Source organism: Larus michahellis, chromosome 9, assembly GCF_964199755.1.
Source record: "Larus michahellis chromosome 9, bLarMic1.1, whole genome shotgun sequence".
NCBI classification, from domain to species: domain Eukaryota; kingdom Metazoa; phylum Chordata; class Aves; order Charadriiformes; family Laridae; genus Larus; species Larus michahellis.
The window spans coordinates 11,134,757-11,160,497 of NC_133904.1; the positions used below are offsets into that span (position 1 = coordinate 11,134,757).

General features: G+C 38.4%; 1 protein-coding gene across 2 annotated transcripts in view; it reads left to right on the forward strand.

The window, feature by feature from the left end:
• The window catches only part of BNC1 (basonuclin zinc finger protein 1), a 76,976-nt gene that overhangs the window by 35,090 nt on the left and 16,145 nt on the right, over positions 1 to 25,741 (forward strand). Inside the window, exon 1 of one of the 2 annotated variants that reach the window (XM_074600326.1) lies at positions 21,053 to 21,187. The exons of the other annotated variant lie outside the window; for it this stretch is intronic. Coding sequence (XP_074456427.1) covers positions 21,179 to 21,187 — 9 coding nt within the window. The 5' untranslated portion in view covers positions 21,053 to 21,178. Of the gene's footprint in view, positions 1 to 21,052; positions 21,188 to 25,741 lie in introns of those variants that run through there. 2 annotated transcript variants of the gene reach the window in all.

Below are 25,741 nucleotides of genomic sequence, written 5' to 3' on the forward strand. Positions count from 1 at the left end.
CTGTAGCAGGAAGTATAATCTCCCCATTTCTCTCTTCCTCTCTCTTTTTCTCTCTCTCTCATTATATGCTGGCATGAACACTCTGACATTGCTAATTGCCTCCACATTACACTGGCTGAATTCCAACAGTAGTGGCATAAAAATTAATGAACAAGACAGAGCTCACACATAAGGAACATATGGTGCAATAGCGGTCAATTGCATTCTAGTTTAAAATAATGTCTTGAGAGAGTCATGATCAAAGCAGTTTCACAAAATGAAAAGGGCCAGATTCTCCTTGCACTATATATCTATGCTACCTCACTGTCCGCGGTGAGAGTGCGTATGTGAACAAGGAGATTCCCCAAACTGTAAATAGAGAATGCCAAAAAAGTTGTTTCTTTTTCAAATATAATAGGAATTTCCTTCACCATTCTTATTGTGAAAAATACTGTGAGTTAATTTTCCTCTGTGAAGCAAGGCTAGGGAAAAAAATGTTCTTAGAAATGGAGAGAATTCTTCAAAGATTTTATCATTGTCTCTGCTAACAGTGCCTTCACAGAGCAAGCTATGCAGTTTACAGAATGGTGACACACAAGTATTTCCCATTATCCTAAAATGTGCAATTTGAAGTTAACGTGAGTTTTTATCTGTGTGTATGCTTCACGCAAAATGCAGATTTCAAAGCAATTAAGATAGTGTTAATACAAGGTGCTCTCAAGATTCTTTCAAGTTGAAAGCTTGCTTAAGATTAATGTTAAAATTCAGGTTTTATTCTCTTGCCAAAGTACATACTAGGTAACCTCTTGTTAATATTAATGGGAGTTAAATATTTGCACTCAGAGGAACACAGACCCCAGTCATGATACAAACTATGGTTATAGTGTATAATATAAATAAACATTGATTGTTTAATAACTTTTACTGCCTTATTATGGAGCAAACTGTTACAATAGTACTTCAAGGCCTTATGATACAAATTACTGATTTTTATTATGCTGGTGATTTCCTATCAATATAAATGTGTAAATGAGGTGTTCTTCTTCTCATGAGATTTGAACACTAATTTTAACTTACATGGGCCAAGTCCTTCAACAGTTTAATGCAGGACCCAAATAAATCACTGTATCAATACAGTACTTCATATACAAGGAAGGGAGCTTTATATCACTTCAGTGTCTGTATCCTCAGCCAGATGAGGTACTTTGGTCTGTACCCCGGTTTAGAGCAGCCTGGGTGTTGCCCAAACTGAAATGTGACTGCAGATGGTCCCGCTAGGTCATTACGGCCACTGGAGAGAGCTGGAATGCAGAAATGCTCAAGCCACATCCCCAACATGCCTCCTGCTACTCTGCAGGAATTACCTTGGGGCTAACTCACACTGGCTCATAGCCATTTCTACTTTAACTCCTAGCAGGATAAAGAATAGGTAGGATAGATTATTTGGGCAGTGAGAATGAATGGTAGACAGTTCTTTACTTATCTCTATAAAAGTCTTATTTGTATTTGATTTTTTCTCATCTACTTAAAGTAAGTGTTTCTCAAAGAATTACTGAAACACCCTTTCAGTAATCCTGAAATTGTAATTGCTTCTTATCTGGATTTTCTGTATGTGATATAACACTGATTTCAGTTGAGCTTTTATTTACTTATTTTAAGGTTAAATAAAATACTTTATTTTCAATTTTGGACATAGTTTTGATTTTTGCTTAAGACATTACAAATTATATTTTAAAGGAAAAATCAAAAAATAGCTGAGAGCTGAGTTCAGTGCAGTACTGTGGCTTCAGCATACCCCTTTCCATTTACAATGCAATTAGACGCTATTCTCCTGCAATTAATGGGCCAAATGACACTCCCAGTTATTACAATAGACTTCCTGATATAAATCTGAGATAACTCAGATTGATACCAAGACTTATGGAAATACCCATGTGCTACAGAGATGCAACTGGGAGACAAAAGCACCAGCTGAGTTGCTGTTTCTGCTGCTGTTACCAAGAGTTGGTTTTGGCCCACTGTGTCTTGGTCTATGTATGAGGAAGCAGCTCTCTCTCTTTTCTCCCTTTTCATAAAAAGAAGGCAAAGGGTACCAGATGGCATGTGTTACAGAGCTTTTCCTTCTAGCATAGAATTTATTTCCAAGATGTAGAATTGTGAGGATTCCTTCAGTCATCCCCCTAGAGTCACAGGTTTGGTATCTCGCCAATGGCATGTAATACACTTCCTGGCATGCCGTAGGAGAAGTAAAATTAGTTTAGAACTTCGCTTTACAGTTGAGGCTTTTCTTTTTTTTTTTTTTTTTTTTTTTTTTTTTTTACTGTGTTATTTGAACATGCCTGGAAAAGGATCAGTGTTTAAGATTTATTAACCATTTCATTTCTGAGTTAGCCATAGCCTCCCACCCTGGTTGTAGATCTGGACAATTATCAAAATATGCAAACACTTTGAGTCTTTTTGCTTAATGCCATATGCAAGTATTCCTTATGCTTTGTTCTTTCCCTTGGTATGGTCTAAAGCATTGGGAGGGAACTGGAAGTGATATTAGGAAAAATCTTTCATCTATGTAGCTTTTCTTACAAAAAGTATTACTGGTGAAATTTATTTTTCAGGAGTTGTGGTTTCCCTTGTGTAATTTCAGGATAGCTTTTGTAGACACAAGAGAAAGAAAACAAACTAGAAAATTCAAACAAGTAATTATTGTAGGCTGTTTCGCTTAATAAGGTTTTCAAGTTAATTTAAAGACATGTGGAAAAAATCCTCATGAACCAGTTGTTACAACCCAGTGATTAATGCATACAAATAGATATTTCTCTGGTTCGCAGATTTGGGTGCAACTTCCCAGCTGAGTGTCAAAAGAAAGTTTATCTCAAAGGCCTTCAGCAAAAACTTTGTTTAGCTATGACAATTAAATTCTTTTTTTTTTTGGTATTTACTGCTTAAAGGCTTTCTTCCTTTTTTTTTTTTTTTTAACAAAAATTCTTAATGGTATTATATAGGTATGAGTATTTGCTTAGTATTATGAGGAAAACTTCCTGGGTGTTGGTTTGGTTTTTTTGCTGTATCTCTCACACATTCCCTTGCCATTTTATGGGTGTGCTGCAGTGTTATCTCAAGAACAATACACATCACACCGTATGCATGTAGTTGAGTGCTTGTTTATATGAAAAAAGAGGTTGTTTCTGTCTTGCTATAATCCATGTTTGTACAATTCTTTCAATGTCTTTAATTGTTTTGAACTCTAAAATGAAATGGCTTCTAGATAAAATGAGCTTTCAGCTCTCTCCTTTTGTGACAGATTCCAGAGCATCTCTACCTCAAGGCACGTTTGGTCACCATTTTGCCTTTGTGACCCTTCCTAACCTGTACCACTCAGCAGGCTAGCACTAATGTCAGTACTGTTTACTTGGGCAAGACTGATAGCATCCAGGTGGAGTTTCCAGTCCTCTTTTTTCTCCCCCCCCCACCTCCCCCCCCCCCTTTTTTTTTTTCCATACAGCCATGGAATGCATACCCTAACCGAAAAGTCAAGCAGCAGACTATTTTGCAGATCTGCCAGGTCTTTATTTTACAAAGTAGCTAAAATTGTCATTTTCTTTTGTGTAAACACAGGACAAAACCTCAAGTCAGTGGGAAATGGCATGGTTTAACTGACCTCAGTGGTCTTATACCACTCTGAGGCACACTAAGGATCTGGCTTGCAAATCTGAATTTTTCCCTTTATTTGACCTTTTCCAAATACAGTTTCTTTATGCTTTGTGGTGTGCTTGTAGTCCTCACTTATCACTAAAATACTAACACCAGAACATCTTTATTTCATTGATTTAATCACTTGTATGCTGAGTTAGTGGCAGCAGTTTACTCAAATGCCATTTCCCTGTTTTTCTTCCATTATTTACAGATTTCACCTAGATGAACAAGTTTGTGCAAATTAGTATAAATCAGTCCACTTACAACTTCTGACGCTTATGATTTAAGTACTGAATTACTGTCTTTGACTGCTGAAAGCTGCACAGTTTCTCTCCCTTCTGAATTTAAGACTGGAATGTAATTCTTAGCAATTAATAATAGATCATTAGACATACTCTAAAAGTGTCCACAATTGAACTGTAAAAGCGGTGCGACTGATCAGAATCCTACAGAGTACTGCAGCAGCGCCTGTCAGAGACAGACTATTTAACAGCGTGTGCTTGCCTGCCCTGGCTACATCAGCTCCTCCAGCCAGCCTAAAAGCAGGGTAGGACAAGTCCCCAGTCACGTCTTTGGGGACAACATTTGCAAAGAGCCTAAATACCATTAGTGTGGCTAACAGTGCCGGGCACTTCTCATAGACAAGTACAGGAAGTCCAGTGTAACCCCACTGCTCAGCGGAGGTTACATTTCTTTAATGCACAGAGAGCAGGAGCCTGCCACTGAAATGTGGTATGAGTCTCCGTCCTTCAGCTCCAGTTGTAGAGCTTGTGCTCTTACCTCATTTCCAGATAACGGCTAATGTGATAGCTGTTTTCCAAACCTTTAACCGTAGCTTGATGCTGATACCTGTGTAGGTTCCTTGCGCAAATGAACAGATGCAGGCTACTGAATTTTAGAGAGGGGTAGCTGAATGAATTATTTGCCTATTCAAAAGAGATGGATTTTGTCAGCAGGTGAAAATCTTTAGGAATGAGGTTTTTTAAACATATTTTTCTTTCTCCCATTGGTCTTGAAAGTGGTGATTTCCTCTTTCCTGATCGTAGGAGAGGTGTGAAGCACCCCGTCATTCTATGCTCACTTAGCCAGCGCTGCAGCATCTTTGTAACCCTGCCACTGAGGATTTGTGCACTGGTGACCTAATGCCAACCTGATAAAATTGTCAGTGACTTTGTTTCTGATTACAGAGCTGTTTTAAACATAGGTGAGTCCTTCATTGTTTGTTGTATATTAGTTTGGTGTTCTGACTGTTTAGAAGCCGAAGGTCCCTGCAATAAGAGGAAAACCTGTTTATTGTGCCTATTGTGAAAGTAAGGTGCAGCTGGTTTGGTTGTATTTATGGTAGATGATTGAAATATTGAGCAAGAACTCATTTTTGAGAAGGCTCGTAGATAGCATTTGTGGACTTCTATAAAATACCCGCCCAAGAAAACAGTCAAGATATTTGAAAGTCTCAAACTAAAATTCACTTACCAAGGAACAGCAAAGTATCCTTTTATTATTTACTGTATCTTTGTTCAGGAACACAGACACTGTTGCTGCTTTTATCAGTGATAACATACTGTTATCACTATTTTGCTACTGTTATCACTATAATTGCTGTTACAACATACGTAATTTAAAATATCTGTAGCTTTACGAAATTCTCTTGATTTGGTAGTGTTTTCTTCAATATGTTTGGAGGCAAGCGAGGAGGATGGGAGGAAAGATAATGCTTACTGAAGCTAATCTTCCTAGGCCCCATGTATCAACATTTCTGCAGAGGACTGTGCAGAGCTATGCAGAAAATCTGTGTTAGGCTCCTGTTCTGAAACACTCGCAGGAGCCTCTTCCTCTGTACTGAAGATAGAGGAAGCCTGGGGAGAATAATCTTTCAGAATATCCTCTGCTGAAGCTTACTAATTATCAGAAAAGTTAGGAAACTGTTGTGCTAAAAATCGGTTTACTCAAGTTTCATTCTTTTGAATGTACGGTTTTCAAAACTTTACAAAAGGTTAACTAACAGAACAATAGCACTAGACTACCTGGCTCTGAAACAGCCCTTAGCAGGGCAGCCCAAGATACTCTCCTGCTTCTGCAAATAGGGCAAAGCCCCTTGCACAGGCAATAGGGAGGAGAGAAAAACACAGTCTTCTGCCTGTAGTCGCACAACTGTCTAGCAGAAGGTTGGGAATACAGTCCAGGTCTCTCAAGTCCAAAGTCAGTATTTAGCCCGTTAGGCCAGAATTCCTGGAAAACTGTGTAATAAATGTACATAAGTCCAAAGGTATTTGAGCTTAAACTTGCATCATAAGGTCTTGCTTTGTTACATAAAGAACCATTTAAAAACTTTTGTTGTTGAATGCTACTGAGTGAATGACCTTTTTACGTGCAAGATTGATTCAGACAATGTTTCTGCAAAAGTTAGGTGGCTACTTGCAATGCTAAAATGGACACTTTCTCCAAAGATAAGAGATGTCTGGCTTCATTGCTACCTCAGGAATTAAAAAAAATTAAAAATTACACCAATAAAAAGGTCTTGCATCATGCCTAAGGTCATTAGCATCTGGCTTTGGGAAGCTGCCAAAGGGAATGAATTTCAAAGGCTGAGACTATTAGTTGAGAGCCTGCCAGTCCCAGGAGATCTTACCTCAGTCTTAGAGCAAGAGCTTCCTGGCAGATCTTAATAGCTGTGACAGTACTTTCAGTGTGAGGATATCACTTACAATTGAGTCTAGAACTACACAGGACCTGGAAGAAACTTTTCCAGCACAATGAATGGCTCCAGGAAGTCACCCAAACCCAGCAAACGGCCTGCGTGCAGGTGTTGCCTGCTCACATAGGTTCTCTCTGCTCCGGGGGAAAACAGATGCTTTTCTGCACCTGCTCTACTTTCAGCCCAGCTAAGAAGAATGCACTGCATTAATCTTGTATAGAGGTGACCAAGGCAAGGTGAATCTGCATGGTCTCTTCCCCAGCCATAAACAGGCAGCTCTCTAGACAAGCACTGTTGTATATAAACCCACAAGCCAAGAATAGTCAATGCATATGCAGAGCAGGCACTGCTCCTACTCAGTCCTCCAAATACTTCTCCAGCCAAAAACCCCAATCTCTCCTAGCTAATCTGAAATGAGTCACAGTCAGATTGTTTCATAAAGCCTCCTGTCTTTGTCAGGCACTGAGAAATGGATCTCTGGTTGAAGGTTATCTGCCTGCTAATGTGACACTGCAGGTCAAAATAGGTGCCCATGCCTTCCAGCAGCCTTTAGAGACAGAGAAGTGAGGACAGAGGAATGCAGACTTTTCTGGGGTACAAACAGCTGCCCAGGGGCATGCTTTGGAGCACATCCATTCATTTTAAAAGGGGAGCGTGTGTGTGTGTATGTGTTTCAGCACATAAATAAAACCAGAAAAGAACTTTGGCTGAGAGGCATGCAGGAAGTGAACTTCCAAAAAAACCTAATAAATAAAGCAAACCTGCAAGTCAAATACATCACTGGGTTAATTCCTTTTCTTCAGTGCTTTGTGTCCCTTTTCCAGTGTACTTTTGTAGTCAGTGTCAGTTATTGTCTCTAGACATTAAAAAGCTGGTGTCCTCACCTTATTACTGATGGAAATGTGAAATGCAGTGGTTACAGTAGATAGAGGTCTTTGGTGTCTTTTACAGATGGTAAAATAAGCAAGCATAAGCACAATGGTATTTAATGGTTCACCAAAACCTGCCTTGCTTCACTTTCAAGTTCACCCTCCTGTTGTTCTCACCTGTTCTTAATAGATCATTGGTAATCCAGGTGTGATTGAAAGAAGTGCCTAAAATCACTTGCATGGCTATGTAAGTGGACAAAGAAACATGTGACATTTGCTCCGATAGTATATTGGTGTTGCTGTATATAAAGAGATTAAATACATCTTCTACAAATAAAAACCATCATTGTTCCACAGAGATAAAAAGTTGGCATTTAAAACTTAACCTGTGGCTCATCACTCTTCTACATGAGATCATTGCACAGCAGAATGAATTTCACAAAACGTACAGATAATTTTAAAACAGGATGGATTACTGTCTTCCTTTAACCTCAGTAATGATGACTGGATACTGTTCCACCATGTAGAAGTGAAAGTTGATAGGTCTCAGTTCAGGTCCCATATGGATTCAGTTTAGTTCTCGCATGGGAAGGTGTACACATTGCTGAAACTGCCATCTTTTTTCTGTTCTTTTTTTTTTTCTCTTTTTTTTTTTTCTTTTTCTCCTGGTAAATGAGATCATATTCAGCAGGATCAGGGACAGCAAGGATTTGAGTGAGCTGTGAAAAGAGAACATATTTTTCTAGAGCTGGTCTCTCCAGAGCTAGATTTGGGTGGCAGGTGGGACAGGCTGGGAAGACGTACACACCTAGTCGTTGCCTGGAGGCCCCTCGAATGTCCATTTGATGCCTTTCCTCATGTCCATTTGATGCTTTCCTTAACAGTTAAGACATAATTTTAAATATCTGCTTGTGCTATCATGAGGGCTCTGGATTTTGTTGTCTGAGGAGCCAGAGAATTTTTTGCAAGTAGAGAAAACCTTTCTCTCATATGGTTGAGGTTTGTTCCTTTTAATTGCACATTCAGCGACATCCTTTGTGCAGTTTCGTCTGTAGGGTGAAAATTTAAAAGTGACACACAAGTCACTTAAGTATTTTTAAAAAATTAACAATCTTATTATGCTTAAATTTAACTTTAAATAAACTATCTGAATTTGAAATAAAATATTTTTGACACAGATTAAGCAGTTTGAACCCCCCCCCAAAAAAATTACTGAATTTTTTTTCCGATATATATAACTTGACAATCTTTTTACTGTGAATATTAAGTGAAACCCAAGTGCAGTGTTTTTAAAAATGAGATTATAAGTTAAGAGGAAAAAAATCATAAATACTTATAGGTAAGTTAAAAGGAGCTCAGTGCAAATGTCATTCCTGCTGTGCAGCCCCAACTGCTTGGTGCGAGGTACTGGCATTGGTAATTGGGTGTATTTTCGCCTAAAGCATCACAGCAGGGTGCTGGACCTCATGTCCCCTCTGTGTTCCCTAGGTGTGTGCTTGAGTGGTGCTTGTGCTTCCTGGTAAAGGACTGTATGATTTCAGAGAGGATGAGCAAATGCTCTTTAATATGGATGTCTGTCTTTTCCCAAGTTTACTGTTATTTTATCGGCTCATTTATTTGTCAGCCATGTTTCAAAGTTAGCCGAGTGTTCAGACCTTGGTATAGATGGTAAGAGGCCAGCTGGTAATTTCCAGTCCTGGATATAGTTGTTAGTCAACTGAGGTTTGCAAACTGTAGATCTTCGATAAACACTCGTTGTTTCAAACTGTGCTTATTGACTAGGGAGATAATAAAGTAGGTATCTGCTAGACTCCTGATCACAACTGTTCTTTACTTATGCTCATTGTGCCAGTTTTTGTAATTATGACTGGCTAGGTGCGATGCAGCACTTTAGTTGGTAAATAAAAGAAGCAGCGTGTTCCACTGCTAATGGCTAGGCTGTGCAGAGCAGTTTCTAATTAGACTAAAGAAGCACCAAATACTGGCATTGTCACAAACTGGCTTTCCAACAGCTTATTTACATCACAAAATCTGTATATAAAAGTAGCTTGCATCCCTCCTTCCCTGTAAACGCATGTTTCACATTCTGTGAGGCTGATGCTTCCCAATGAATGTCATCCAGATAATGTAGTTTGGATTACGGAGAAAGCGTCTTGATAAACAGAATACACAATTTCTATGGCTAGAAATGAGTTTTTAGAGCTTTCTAAAGAAGACAATTTTTTTAATAGTTGTTTTGCAAAGGCTCTGCTATTTCTCTTTTGCTGGCCAGTATAATATGATGTTTCTGCACAAAGGCGTCTTTTTCTAAGTCTATAGAAGAAGAGTTTGTAAAGGCAGGGATTGTACCTATACTCTGCTACTTTTATAAATTGCAATTGTCACTTGCTTCCTAAAATGGTGGTCAGGAGAAAGTGCTATTCTTGGGAGGAGGACGAAGCCACAGAACTGAGTGAATGACAGGCTGGCTCTGTCACAGGTTTATTATGTAACTTTGGGTAAATCACAAATTTACCACTTTGTAAAAGGGAGATAATGCTAAACTTACAGTGAGGGTTGTGATGTTTTATTGCTTTTTTTTTTTTATTAAAAAATGTGTTGAAAATACTTGAAAAGAATGGCCCCTGAGGTATATGGAATTTATTACAGATCTGTTATAAATTGTATTTCTTGGAACTAAACTCATTTGTACCAATGAGGATTTGAATATATTCAGAGTCCAAAAAGGCATGTGCTTCTTAGTAGTCTTTCTTTACTATAGAGAAAATTAAAGATCACTCCAAGTATTTAATTGCTATTTAAAATTGCAAGTTTTTTAATAAAGATTGTGCTGCCAATATCATGGCATCATTTTGGCATGAGTGATTTCAAAAGAAGGTAGCATTAAATGCTTATGTTGTTTTTAGTATTTTTTTCCTGTTTGGGTTTTTTATCTAATCAACGTAGAGGTTTAATGCTCTTTTACTGGAGAGTCACAGAGGCCAAATGCCAGCTGCACCTCTTGCTTGTGGAAGAGACAGTTCAAAAAGAATATTCTCTTAATAATCTGTCGGACGAGCTGTGCATGGTCGAGCCATATCTGGGTGAAGAGTTTAATGCAGAAAAATTTATGACAAGCCAGGGCCTTTGGAACAAGGCATGTGGCCAGAGTAATAAAAATGTCTCGCAGTTACTGCTAGAGGGCTTGATCCCGCTTCCCTTGAAGCAAGCGACACAAGTCACGTTGGCCCTGCAAAGGCAGGATAAAGTCTTTTAGCTTCTGGAGACCCTCAGCAGGAGGGGACACCTGTCCGAGCCGTTGAAAAAGGCATCAAAAGTAATCCTGAACTCCCATTAACCCCATGCTGCTCCAATACAGTATAGTCGCCTTTACATCCTATGGGGCAGTGACCATTCAGCTCTTCTCTGTAGGAGCCTCAGGCTCCTTCTTACCACCACTCTATGGTTTATTTTAACATTAGGACAACATAAAAGAGAAAAGGAGGTTTGTGAAAAGTCACACAAACCATGTGTGTGTTTAGTATACCTGAAGGCTTGTTACTTCCTTGTGGTAATCCTGCCAGGCCTCCTTCTTCAATCACTTCTGTGTCGGACTGGCAGTCAGCTTCCTGCAGATATTCTACCCCAAACCACTGCTCCATAAGAGACTTCTGTTTTACACCTGCCATCCTTCTTTTAATTGTATGATTTCGCACCTTGTTCTAGGCCTGGCCCTCCTCCAAGCTATTCCCAAGCGTCCACTAAAAAGTGGTTGGTCTTGAAGCATTTTTTTTCTTTTCCACTTCTCATGCTATGCATACTCCCCTATTATTTTAAACCAGGGTATTAACGGAGGGAAAGCCCTGGTAACCAGTCCAGTGCTTCAACGTTATTAACAGGGCAGCTCTGCTCTCACCCTAAAATAGGCTTGTGCTTGTTCAAGTGCGTTTCAAACAGCATGGATGCTAAAATTTAAGGGACTTCGTAGCCAACACAACACTTATTCATAGCAACTTTGTGTTTCTTGAATTGCTTCTACCTGTTGCAACATTGAAACATTCCCACAAGTATTTAGCTCCCAAACTTTCTAGCTGTCTAAGTAAGCATCTTAGCCACTTTACCCAAGTTTAGTGTCCAGATCACCCAGACAGATACAGCTGAGCTGACAAGGAGTTTAGTTCCAGTTTGAACACATTTAAGCTAATAATTTTCAGCATTAAAGTCTGTTATTAATGCTGCCTATAAAATACCAGGTAGCAGAGAGATTCTGTTTTTTCTGTGTAAGCAGTCAGAAAGCTCAGTGAGGCAGGGATTGGCAGAAGGAGGAATGGGGCTGGAAAGCCTGGGTGTCTGGCGGCGGCGAAGGGCTCTGTGCTGGAAGGCTGCTCTGTATCCTGGGTTCAGAGGAAGGCAAAGTGGTGAGGGGATGAGAAGAGGGGAACTGCGGAGACCGCCTGGGCAGTGGGGCAAGGCAGCATCGGAAAATAAATGAGAGCTCACGGCAGATGCCGATTCCTCAGCCAGCTATTCTTGGCAGTGAATAAAAAGGTTAAAGAAAGGAAGAAGTTATATTTACTTATATATGTGTGTGTGTATGTATATGTATGTACGTATTTTATTTTTAAAAGGTTGCTTTTATTTCCACGTTTTCAATTATTACGAAGGTTGCCTGTATTGGAGGTGCCATAATAACTCAAAGCTTCACAGACACAAATCTATTATTGCTTTTATCACAGGAATGCCCAGAGGCCTCTTGTAGGGACAAAGCCCCATTGTGTCAGATGTTATGGAAACATCATGTATATCTTTGATTCATAGTGGATTTTGAATCACCCTTAATAGTTTAATATTTTTTCCCCATCAGTTAATTTCAGTTTTCAAGCTCTGAAAGGGGCTTTTTACACAACGTTTGTAAGTTCTGGCAAAAATTTCTACAGATTGCTACAACCACCTCTGCATACCATTTCTATACACCACCATTGGCAAATATCAACAGCAGGCAATAAAACTAGATAGAAATGTTTCTGAGAATATATCACAGTGCATATTCAAGCATTAACAAAAAAAAGAGTCGGAAACCCAGATTTTCTTTCTTTTTTTTGTGAAGTAATCTTAGAATTGACTAGCAAAGTATTTAGACGTTCTGTGACCAAAAATGAGGGAGAGAGTAAGGTAATGAAAACACTGAAGGATTGTTTGGAAAAATTCAGTATAACATTATCAGGAAAGTGTTATCAGGTTCAGTTTTTTCACAAGAACTGTAAGATCAGTCCTAGGCGCTGATAAACTGCTTTTTTGGATAAGATAATATAACAGACTCTAGGTTGACTCTACAGTGTAAAGTTGTCCTATTGAGCAAACAAATAGTGGGACAGTTGCTTGCACCATTTAGCAGCATAGTCTGCAAATAATCTTTGGAAGCCACTGAGACTATTCATGTATTTTAAACAAGTGTTTCTATAAAGTTCTGGCATTGCACATGAATGGCAATTCTATTCATTATCTGAAGGCAGCAACTTTGAATTTGTTCAGCATAATAAAATAACATCCGCTATGCACAAATGCTGGAAGACATTTGGACTATGGCTGTATAAAGTGATGGTTTGTGTTATTTAGACTGGTGTTAGCCAGAATTCCAATGCTTTTGTTAATGCCACTCACATCATCAAGGTATATCCAAAGCTACCACCAACTAGCCAGGCAGCTTGCACTGCAAGTTTTTCACATATTATCCTTCTGCACTCCATTTCTAAAGTCTTATCTCCCTTGTCCATAGCCAAAAGCTACTAACTTGGAACAAAGTTCAATCAAGACCCAAACATAATGAAGAAGGAGAAATCACAAAAGATGGAGTTAATGGCTGCAGCTACCGCTGTGGATCCTTTTGCCACAGGCTCTGAAAGTCTGGAAAATTAATCAAAGTTCAATCAAGGATGTATGATATTGCGGCTGCTGCAGCAGCAGTGTCTGGTGTCACCTGGGAGCTGTCCATTAAAAACAGCTCACTGCGAACCATCCTGGTATCGATGTGCTATCCCGGTCGAAGGGGGTAGTCAGAAGCTACTCCAGGACATTGCTAGACCTGCTGCTTTCACTCCTGGGTAAACTTCAGAAGTTCAACGTGTATTTTAGACATAAAAAGAACCAGCACACGTCTAGAGTAAGTTAATAAAAGAGGCATTTTTAAAGGAATCTGCTAAGTGGAGGATGGGTGACCCTTTCAAGGAAAATTTCTTGGAATGTCACTGTAAAATAGAAACTGAGATTTCTTCCTCCCAATCAATAAGAAGGGGATGTAGACGGGAAAAGATAACGGAGAATAAAAGTTTTGGCTAAAGCATAAAGTTGTAGGAAAAGTCTTCAGCAGAGTGGGAGAGCTGGTAAATATGCCTCCGTAATAAACACTGGTTGTCCTAGTAGTAACAGTACTTTTAGGCGTGGCTGTTAAACTCAACCATTTGTTCAGAAATTTGTAGCTTATGAGCTTGGAAAAAAGTCTTCCGCAGATAAACTGTAGTAATTTTTTTTGCAATAATTCTTCATCCAAAAATTCATTTAAAAATACAGAATGTTTACTTTGTATTTCATTGCCTAGAAAAATAAGTGTCCTATAACCTGTGTGATGTTTGTGATTTAAAACTTGACACCACTTGTAGGCAGGGAAAATTCATCTTTCATTTTATCAGTCTGCCACTGAGACATGTCCTAGCCATCTCTCTAATACTCTAACACTCCCATGAAACAAAGCAAAATTGCCACCACTGGTATTACTGCTATGTTACTCATCGGTTATTATATGCCATAGTTTAAACACTTGAAAACCACTACCTGGTATTAAAGAACAAGAAGGACAGAAAAAAAAAAAAAAAAAACCAAACCCACAACCAAAAGGAAGAAAAATGCTGGAGGGTGTGAAAATAAATACAAGACTCCATAGTGTAGGTGAAGTGTCTCCTGTATTGGTAGTACTTGATCGTCTTTGGGAAAAAACACAACAGCATTACCGTTTTAGGTATCATACTGCCGACTCTCCTTTTCTTTAACCATGTGAATATGAGTGGCTACCAGTTTTATGGCAGGCATTTTACTCTGACTTTGACACACCTCTGGCCCGATGTCACACCCTTTGGCCCGAGGGCACAAACGTGGTTCCTGACTATTCCTCTTATGACAACACAAAGTCTCTGGAATTCTGTCTCGGCCCTTTCAATCAGATAGCGTAAACACGTCTGTCTCCTCATTGTATTTCTGCCTGGTTCATCAGTATATCTTAACTGAAATTACTGGTATTCTTTTGATAAACCATTAGTGTTAGGAAGGGGGGGTGAATTTTTTTGTTAATTACTAAATCTCAGTGACAGACAGAATCTGCCTGTTAAAACTTGTGTTGTAATTTGAGGATTAAATGCTGCACCTTTGAGAAACATCAGTATCAAAAATTATTTGCTCTGAGAGACTTAACGTTAGGAGCTGCAGTTTGACAGTATAGATTCCTTAATAATAGAGTTAGCAATTAAATGTTTTAAACTCCTCACAGGACTTGCAAGATGAGAGGGCAGTCAGGAGAATTGTTCAGAAAGAGAAATGTGTAGCCAGTACAGCTCCCACCTTAATCCCTGACAGCGGAAGACTTCAACTCCTATTATTGTTTTGTTATTAGATAATATTTGAAAATTGCATTTCACTTGATAACACCTTTCTCATCTAGTCCAAAGGTTTGCACGTTCCTGTTCTCTGCTAGCAAAGAAAAATGGGCAGAGCTGCCAAAAACGCTTGGGCATCTCATCCTTGCTGCAGCATTCCCAAATCACTCATTGGAGTGGTATCTCTAGTTGGGTAAGGATCTCATACATATGGCATTGATATATGAGAAAACGATGCAGTCTTTTGCCACCCATTTATATGGAAGCTGTGTACTTCATTGCAGTTAAAAAAAATTTAGAAAGGTAAAGCACAGAACCAATGTGTAAGCCAGTTTTCTTTCTCACAGCCCAGGGTGGGTGGGGGAGTGCCCTTTAGCATTTGCCTAGAACTGTTCTGATTTAGGCAAGTCACTTAAATATTTGGATACTTTGGACGCTTTGAGCAATGTGTTGCCATTTGTATTTTTCTAACAAATTTTCCAATCTTGATATTCACTGTATATATATAAAATGTTTCTATTTCTCTGTTTGTAAATAAATATATTGCTAGGGGTTAGACAACTTCAAAGTTGGTGCTTTTTTCAGCCTATTTGCAAGCTTTAGTTACAAATACAGATTTGGATTGTGAAGCCCTCTTCTCCTTGAAGTTTGAATTTTGTGGAGGTTGATCGGCTTTACAAAACATTTTAAAGATGATAATGTCACTATGTACGTTCTTTATAATTTCTTTTCTTGTACTCTTTGGTTGCACATATTGAAATCCCAGTATAGAAAGCTACTAAGGAAGAAGGTGAAAGGTACTGTATTTAATTTAACATTATAAACTGGCAAAAAGACAGAAAGCAAAAAATAGGAACAACCGGTGAGTTTGTGAATGGCTAATAGTTTAGCTGGATGCTCCAGGCTCCACAATGGGTCAGACAGTGTTTAATAACAAGCTTGGGAGGGTGGGGAGAATGCAGAAGGAATGCTGTTTGCAGAGAAGATACATGTTTTAGATTCATTAAGACTGAATTTTAAGGCTTTCCAAAAGGATCTAATAAACCTCCCTATACCTAAAGAGCAGATAAAACTGTTGAAAAATGCATCCTGGAAAGAAGCAATTTGGAGGGTATTTTTAAAATGCTGTCAGGTCGTGGAATGGAATGTAAGGCCCAGTTTTCACAAAACTGGATGAACTCACCAGTGTGGCATATATGAACAATGGATTAACTCTATTGCTTTCATTTGGAGAAAGAAAATGCTGTATTTATCTGTCGTTAGGTATATGCTAAAAGTTGTGTGTCTTTTTTTCTTTTTGTCTCTTTCAGTTGTGTGTCTCTTTCAGTGCAAAACAGCATTAAAAGGAGGAAACTAAAGTGCTAGAAAGCAAGAGAATGGAATAGAGTAATATTTAAAGTATGTTAAGGCTATCAAAAAGTCAAGTGGGACAGTGTATCCCTTCTGGTGATCCTAAGACACCTCCAAAATGATTTAAGCAAAGAATGAAGAATGAAAATTAGAAAATCAAAATACAGAATTATAGAAATCATTAGAAGCAGAGGAAGGCTTTGGTAGGAGGATCATCACCAGGACCACCTCAATTAGCGAAGAGTTTAATAAGATATGACGTGAACAAATGTAGTGATTAGCACAGAGAAGTCGAACCAAGTCTTTTGGTTTATTCTGTTTCATATTTTAAAGCAACATGTTTTAAACCCAATATATTAAAAAGCTTTTCCTGTGCAATGCATAATTAACTATGTTGTATAAACATGGCACTATTCATGCTGAGAAATTGGCCTTGAAAAAGGATTTAACTTTAAAAACCAAACTATATTAGATGGCAAACCATTATAGAATCAAATTTTTCAGACAAATACATTTTGGCATAAAGCAGTAATTAATAAATATTAAAAAGGAACTTAATATTCAGGCAGGTCTTCTCATAATAGTTAATTGCAGGGTTTCTTGATCCCGGTGACTGTTTCAGTGGAGAGGCAGTGTTTCATGGGGCTGGATCAATGGCACAATCTGGTGTTGCTGTTGTCTTCCTGGGTCTGACATACACACTGCTTTAAATATTAGCATTTTGTAATGGCCAGTGCTCGCTTAACTTCACTGCTATTTTGAGCTACAGAAGAAAAGTAATGCAGTGAACAGTTAGATGAAAATTAGTGCTGAAGGAAAGGGTGCAAGTGTAGATAGTATTAAATAAACTTCTTATTTTTGTTGGGTTTTTTTATTTAATTGCACTAAAGGGGACGTAAATAGCAACACAGGGATCAACATTTGAACACTGATTAAACTGTTAGTGGAAAACAGTTTAGGACACTTTATAGCTCAGTATTATCTGCTCGGGCCACCTTACAAAATCAGCCTACCTGGAAATACTGAACAAGATATTTGTGTTTTTCTGTTGCTTAGATGAGAACTGGATTGCCCTACCTGACCTTCCACAGATCTTAAGAAACTTGATAAAGTCCTTTATGGCTTCAGCAGGCCTGTTTGTGGTTTGACTAGTGCCCCAAACCCATGCTGCAGCACACTAAGTTTAAAACTATTTTCATTTTCATGTGCAATTTGTTAAATTTTAAAAACCATTGGCCTTGCAAGTTGTTTGAAACCCACGACTGTCTTTAAGTCTTGCTGACAGAACGTCAGTTCTCCTCCTTTTCAAGGTCTGTTTCCTCTTTCCCCTCCTACCTCCATAAAATCTTGTCTCCCTTCAGTCCTGGGCAGCAATTCCTACTCCTGTTGGCTGTTCTTCCTGAAAGGTGACCCAGCGCCCACCTGTATGATCACGGGGCTGACTATTACTTCACATGTCTTCTGAGAGGTGAAATGTTTAATCCACACATCTCTCCAAGGTGATAAGTGGGCAGAGCATTAAATTAGTGCTAAGATCTTCTCCAGCGCTGATTTAAGTAAGAGGGCCATAGCATATTACATGTTCGGAATTTAGGCCAAGCGGGCAGGACACAGAGGTTAACGCCGTTTTGGAGCTAACTCCAGTAGAACCAGTGTGAAGCAGCCAGCGTGTGGTTGGGGAAGTTACATGCCCATTTGCCTAGAGAACATATCAGCAAAGACCAAACCTACTTCTAATGTTTAATCGGTGCTTGCTTACTTTCTTGGTATTCTTTTTAGAATGATTTTTTTTTTCTTCTTTTTTGGAATCAACCACCAAAATTCAGATCATGATTGAAATTTAAAAGTCAAGAGAAATGTTTTCCTGGGGATTGTATTGCACTTTTGTGCTGTCTTACACTGGTTTAACTGTAGTGATTCCCTAGGATTACTACCTGTTTTTTTTAAAGCATCCTAGATAATAAAATCAGCAGCTTTTTGTTTATAGTCAGTTCCAAGTGTTGGAGCTCTTCTCAAAACAATGAATACTCTTGTATTTGGTTAAGTAGTTTCTAGCACTTCACATCCCCTTATGTTCATGCTGCTCTGAACACACAGGCTGAGACACGGAGAAGAAGAAACAGGCTGGGGCAGGTGGGAGGAGAAAGCAGCTTTCCTTGGGCTGCCTTGTTATGTTATAACTCATAGGGAGTTCAGACCTGGGGACCCCTCTCCTTTGACCTGAGGACTGTCCCTGAGAAGACAGTAAGATGCTGCAGTTTCCTCAAGGAGCTTGCAACTGAAATAGATGTTAAAAAAAAAAATAAAAAAATAAAAGGCAAGAAATAGAAATCAGAACTGAAATAACTTGCCCGAGGCCAAATAGCAACTCAGTGGCAGAGCCCCAGATGAAGCCAAGACTTCTGGCTCAAGCCTGGTGCCCTGTCCCAATGCCCATTTCTTTCCACTAGAAGCTGTTTTTCCATTAGCCTTTACTGTTGGAAGAGAAGTTATGGGAACCACCCTCTGGTTTCCATTTTGGTCATTCTTCAAGAGACATCTTGATAACGGTTCTGTACAAGCAAGCTTGAATTACGAACCAGCTGTAATTACTGAAAACACTGTTAATGTGCCAGTATTTCTTTAAAAGTTGACCTGTAGATATAAACTGTGCCTTGCACATGTCACATTATGCTAGAGATCATCGGATTTTACTGAAAGCTGCACAGATAGTAAAATGGTAAAAAATTGCTAATCAGTAATAGTGAATAGTTTCAAAAAGAGCAAGGCATGAATGTGTTCCCATAAAATATTCATTGAAAAAGCTTGAATAATGAAAATAATGCTTAAAATAAAAGACTGTTAGTAGATAATTAATTAAGAAAAAAGTAAATTTGTCTTAAATTGTTTGCTATGGATAGTTAGCCCATTTAATAAAAATTATCATCTTCCAGGCAAATGGCAGATAGCTAGTAAATAGGCTTTTCCTGGGAACTGGCTAGAGGGGAGAGCAGCTCTCCGCACATCTAAGTTTTAGTCACTTATCATTTTGAAGTCAATTCAGAGCTTCTGGCGGTTTATGTAATCTTAAGCCACTCTTCCCACTTTTGTTGCAGAATTCTCAATCAGGTACAGTCCTTTTGAGTTACATTGCTGCCTATTTCATTAAGAAGGAAACATGATTTTAGTAACAAGGTGTGCCTTTGGCTTTGAGTTATCACCATGAGAGAGCAGTTACGTTTTGCCCTCATCACAGAATATATGCTTTTGAAACACTGCTGCTAAGAATCACCTCAAAGAGCATGATGTTGGCCATGACTTCTCAGGCACTTTTCCCTACAGTTCACAAGACCGCTAATAATCCCTGTGTAACTGTCGCGGGTGCCCAAGAGAGAAGCACCCCGGCATGTTGCAGGGAGCAGAGGTGGCACTGGAGCCCCCACATAGAGCTCTGCTGGGGACTGACCAAGCCACCACCGGTGGTTGACTCTTCTCACACTTCAGTGGTTTTTGGCAGAAGTATCTGGTAGACCATACTGTGAAACTAAATCCCCTGCTCTGCTTTTCCATCCTGTTCAATAGCTCCGTGGGAGAAATAAGATATAGGGGGAGAAACCTAGGGATTTAGGGAAAGCGTATGCTTCATGTTGCACTCTATGGGACCAGATTCTGGTATCACACTGGCTTTATCCTGGCCCACCACAGCTACTGCCATGGAGTTAACATTAACTCTACTCTGGTATTTAGTAAAATGTAAATTATGTTCTCTCCTTAAGCATTGTGCATATATCTAGCAAATAGTAAATAGGATTAGAAGAAGACTACAAATTAACCAACAGTAATAATACATTAGCTGTCTTCTCCCTACAGCCATCTTATTTCCTGCTGCCTTTCCTATGGGATTACAGGTATTCATCTGGTCAAATATTGTCCTGGTATGTTCCTACAAGGATTCCCACTGAGTTCAATGCAACTGACTCGTGTCTATCTCTGGACATAGTACAGTGTATTCCTGGGTTAGAAGAGTGCCAAGAAATTATCTACAGGAGACAAAAGCAGAGTAGAGAGGAAGAGAGAACTGTTTTGTTCAGGGGTTTGTTTTGTTTTTTTAATAGGTGAGAAATGACTGTGAGAAAAATCCTGCTCTAACTCATGAATGCAACCCAACACCTGAATAACTGAAAACAGATTTTGGCCCAATTACTGGAAAGTAATTCTTCTCCTGTCTTTATGACCTGTGCTTATGTTAATAGGAAGCTTCAACTTCATAAAAAGAAATAAAATTCAACCCTAACTCAAAACTTTAAAAAATACACACCCCACTTGGTGAACCTTTGAGACCTGCAAATGTTTAAAAAGGAAAAAAAAAAAAACAACACAGCAGCTGCAGTTTGAAAAACAACACTCTGACGCTAAAAATAAGTAATTTTAATCATAAGTACCTCATAGCTTATTTGCAGATAGTTGTACATTCTGAGAAGAAAAAAAAAAAAAAACCCGGTAATAGGCCTTAGGTCAGCTGCATTGATTTAATGCATTACTTAGGCTGCCAGAGCAGAGGTAGAATCTCCTCGCACTGCATTAGGAGCGCCTCAAGCCTCCGTGACTCCTTTTGATCAAATCTCTGTGAAAGATGAGTGTCATGCCCTCTTCAAGCCAGCTGTGAGGGGACTGCCCTGCGACTGGAGGAGCACGCTGGAGCACACCACTGCGGGGCAGCGAGGTGAGAGCTGGCTGCAGAGGTGAGAGGCAGACACAACTTCGTACTGTAGGTCTGGAGAACACCAAGGGGGAGGATCTTATTTCACTCCCCTGTGCACAGCCTGAGCATACATCAGACCTTGAGGTGCTCAGAGTCAGACAAGAGTAAAGAGGCGTGTGATGGTTCTGCCTTAGTACTTGTACAGGCAGGAGTGTTTCCAGTACTTCTTTGTACAACTCACTGAGGGAATGGGAAACTGTTTTATAGCTCTGGAAACATAAGCACAGTAAGAATGTCTGAGGTAAGGAAAGTTCTTTGCAGTTCTATATGAATGTGTATTTTTACTGTGCAACTTTTACTTGTGGTTATGCACTGTGGAGATATTAAAAATATTGTAATGGTGTTGTTTTGGGTAATGAACAATGGAGATGAGAGCTGTAGGGAGCTGTACTCTCCATTTCTTAATTACAAAAAGATACTGTGAAAGTAGAAAACTAGTTTATGTAAAAAATCCTGGGCTTCTTTCTACCGTGCACTGTAAACAACTGTATGACTTTTCTGTTCTACAGTAAGTAATTCAGAATTGCAGGCTGATTATAATAAGCAGAGCCATCACTTGTGTAATTGTTTTCCAATTGAAGTAGTAGCATGTAAATCATAAATACTTGACAATGTTTAATTGTACAAGTCCTCAATATACATTAATAGCAATAAAATCTGTGATTTGTGACTCAGATGTGTTCTGAGTCAAGTGCTTTAAGCAGATACATTATCATTATCATGACGTATAAATGCACTGGAGAGCAGACAACAATGTAATTTCACTACGAAGTTCTTTAGAAATTACCACTAAAGTGGAGCCTAATGTATGCCCTTTATATACAATTTATTGTTGACTATTTAGCATCCAGAAAATAAGGTCAGTAATTCTTAGGATCAGTCTGTTTGTATTTCGGGGGGGTGGGGTGGGGGGGGCACCAGGGGGGAGAGTGAGAATGTGTGTGTATGGGGGGGGTCTGGTTTTTTAAATATATTCCGCTAATTACAAGGTTAAATGCATGAGAATTCAAGGCGCTTGTTTAATTTATTTTGATTTTTTTTTCATCACATGGAAAAATAAACATGGTTTAATTGTCAGCTTATACATAATGAGGTTTTGTTAGATGTGTTTAAGATACAGCATTTTACTTTCTGGTTTATTAATTGGCCAAATACTTCCAGACCTCTGTGTAACGAATCCTTGGTTTAAAAATGAGGAGAGGGCAGATCGCTAACCCAGGGGAGGGCTACTGATATACACAGGCTGTGGTTTATCCTTCTGTAAAAACCCATGAATAAAAAGTGACACTGTTTTTCCCCCCCCCTTTCTTTTGCCTTTTTTTTTTTTTTTTTTTAATGTTTTTCAGTTTGAATAACCTGTGAGCCAGGCAACATTCTGATCTTTTGTGGATGTGGGAGAGAGAAAATGAAATTAACCGGTTTTGTTTTAATTTGAAACAAACCAGTGTTTGAAAGGCATTTAGCAGTCAATTTTCACATCTGATCTGAAGTTGGAGTTTATTGTGCTCATTTAGTGGTGATTGTTGTTCAAGCGATTTCTATATAAATTTTTGTAATTCATGTAACTACTTGGCTTCTTGAACCTCGGGAGCTGATTGTTTGTCTTATCTTTTGGTGAGCTAACTCTGCGTTATGTTGCAAAACCTTGAGGCATGTTGTGTTTCTTCGTGTTCCTGCAGTCTGCAAGTGAAGTCAGCTTCATTAGTTTCATGATGGCACATCAGTGCATGGCTGGTGTTGCCGCTTCCTTCAAGCTACTCCTGGAGCATGATCTGGGCTGCCTTGGTTTGGATAAGCTTGTAAGGATTTGTCAGCCAGATGTGACAAGATTGTCAAGAGGCAAGTAAAGAAGGAGATCTGATATTAATCAGTGCATAGCTTGGAGCCAAACTTTCTCAAATGCAGTGTAGTAACATGTTCTTCTCATTTACTGCTTCTCTTTGTGGCTATAGAACTGCCACTGTCTGAGTTTGACGGTTAAAAGGGATGCCAGATAATAGTCTTTAATTGTAAGGATACAATTCTAGGTGGGAAAAGATCATATGTTTCTATTTTTAACATCCTTTTGGAAAATACAGTTCTGTTTACTGCAGTTTGCTGAAAAATCTGCAAGCGTTATGTTAGACAAGAGTCTCTGTTTCTGTACTTCGGTTTTAAAATACTGAAAGAGTGGCTGAGCTCTCAGTGCTGGAGGAGTGGGAGGTGGGGAGCCTCGCTCCACTTCAGGTCATGGTGCAAAGTAGGACCAGCATTATTTTTAACTACTAACAACGGTGCCTCTTGGTTTTCTTTGTTCTAGTGATTAGAACAATATACACTGAAGAATAGCTTTCTAATTTCTTCTTTTACGGAAAAGAGAAAAAAATACGGACTTTCAAAGAACAAATCGTGTATATTTCATTAGATCTATTTACCATTACGTGTATAACGCTAATACATTTTTCATTGTTATCAGTATAATTGCACTTTTCTGTTTGAATTAAACTGGAGGTTTTAGTAGTTTGCAGCTTAATCAGGCTTTTATTTTAACAATAGGTGAACATGTAAAAAGTAACTAATGTTACAGAAAATAAATTTATGTTATACTTAACATATGGATTTTTGCTTGATTGATTTTAAAAGGTAATTGCTCTGTTTATTTTTTGAAGTACGGAACCATCTACAACCTATTTAAAAATGATGGTATCTGCAAACATATCCAAGCCTGTAGGAGAGCTTCACGAAATGGGAAAAATTATTACAAATGTTGGGCCACTTCATGGGCTTTACTATAGCCAAGGTGAAATTCTGCCTACTTAGGCTGCAAAAAGGTTTGGCCTTTTGATACCAAATGTCTTGACTTCCCGCTTCCCTGCCTGTTTATGATATTGTTGAAAAATCTGTTCATCCAACATTGAGCATGTCATTCCATTTCCAATCAAACAAGCCAGTGATTTATTTTCCTTTCACTAATAAAGAATTCATTACTATAATACTAAATATGCCTCTGATAAGAACAGAAATGTTCTTATTTTATTTTAGATTACAGCTTTTGCTACACATGTGTGTTTTTAAAACAACTTTTGTATGATTTGGCATTTGATAAAAATTTTCATGCAAATTTGAGCTAAAATTTAGGTATGGAACTTGAATTCATTATTCCAGCAGAACATCCACCAAATGCAGGGAAGAAAAACTTGTTTTGGCCCTCTAGGTCATCTGCCCATCCTGGCTTCAGTGGTGCAGGAACTCTCTTAGTTCCTGTGTGCTGGGCAGCCAGCAGTTTTTGTCCTAGCAGATGCTACAGCTGAACTTTTACAGCAAGTGTCATTGTCTTTCTTCTTTTTAGTTTTTATTTCTTACTACTTTATTGCTAATTGCTACCTAAATAATCTGCTTAGGGATTGAAATTTCAATATTATTGAGGGAATGAGGATACGTGAAAATTTCTAACAGACTTGAGTCATTTTACAGTAAAGAACAATGACATTTTCATTTCACACTTTAAAACCATAGTACGATTGTTTCTTTAAACTTCAACTTTTTACTTCAAATTTCAAATATAGCTGATTATCAGTGAAAAATGGCTATTTTTTCATATGAAAGTAGCTATTTAAACTGATGTCTGAAAGCCATTTAAAATTTCCTCACCTGTGTTCAACAAAAAGTAATACTAGGTTTTAAATTGTGAAATTACCAATGGAGGTACACTGTTGCGTAAAATATTGCGTAACTGTAGGACCATAGATAGTATCATGTGTATGTGTACAAATTCTCTTTGGGTTTCAAATTTATGAAGTTGCATTAAATGAAATTGTGTAACACTAAATTATTTCAGAGTGCTGTTGGTTTTCTTTTATTCTTTAATCCATATCTTCCCTCTGTAACAGGAAAAAAGGAAAAAAATTAAACATGCATATTTTATGGCTTTGAGACTTATGCAGCGGTGTTAGGAGCTTAAAAAGTTAGGATTTCCTTTGAAACATTAACTCACCCACATTGTGCACATATAACATTTTATAAACTAGGTAAAGAGTTGAAGGCATAATTTAATGGGTTTACATATTTCAGAGCCCTTGCAGTTGATTTATACTAATATTCTTAATTTCTCTGATACTTGTACATCTGCGTTTGTAACACTTATTTCTTGCTAACTTAAGGCTTCGAGTTAAATATGTAATTAGACTTTAGTTCATGGATAGATCTGTAGTTCCAGAATATAACGTGGTATGCATAGCACGTCAATATGGGTAAGTAGTATGTGTGCAATTTATTTGCTAGATTAAATAGTATCCAGTGCTTTATCATAAGAAATTTCACAGTATTTCTGTCCATGGACTTATCCTTACCTCCAAAGCCTGGGCCGTTTTTCTCATCAGTATGCAGCACTCTGTTACTAATTTTTGAAATGCACTGATAAGAATTTTTCCTGTAAATTTATTAAAAAGGGAAGTTACTTCAATATTCTGTGATAGATACTGCTTAATATTCAGCAAAATGTAAGGGTTTCTGACCTACACAGGCTGGGGCAGGTATGCCATGAGAACTGAAGCATTGTAGTCTGTTTCAGAATCAAAAGTAAAAAACAACTCTAAGACAATGATAATATGTAATTTTTCATTTCACAATTTGTATTTCTTGTTTTCTTTTCCAAACTGAATGGTAAAAGAGGATCTAAATACCTTCCTGAGTTTGACCAAGCTGTCTGTCAGCACACACCTGTTGTTAACAAGTGAGATTAATTGCAGTGTAAGCCAATGTTTCTACAAGCACATTGTTGAACAGCAATGTTAAGTTTTACTGTCCGGTGCTTTTT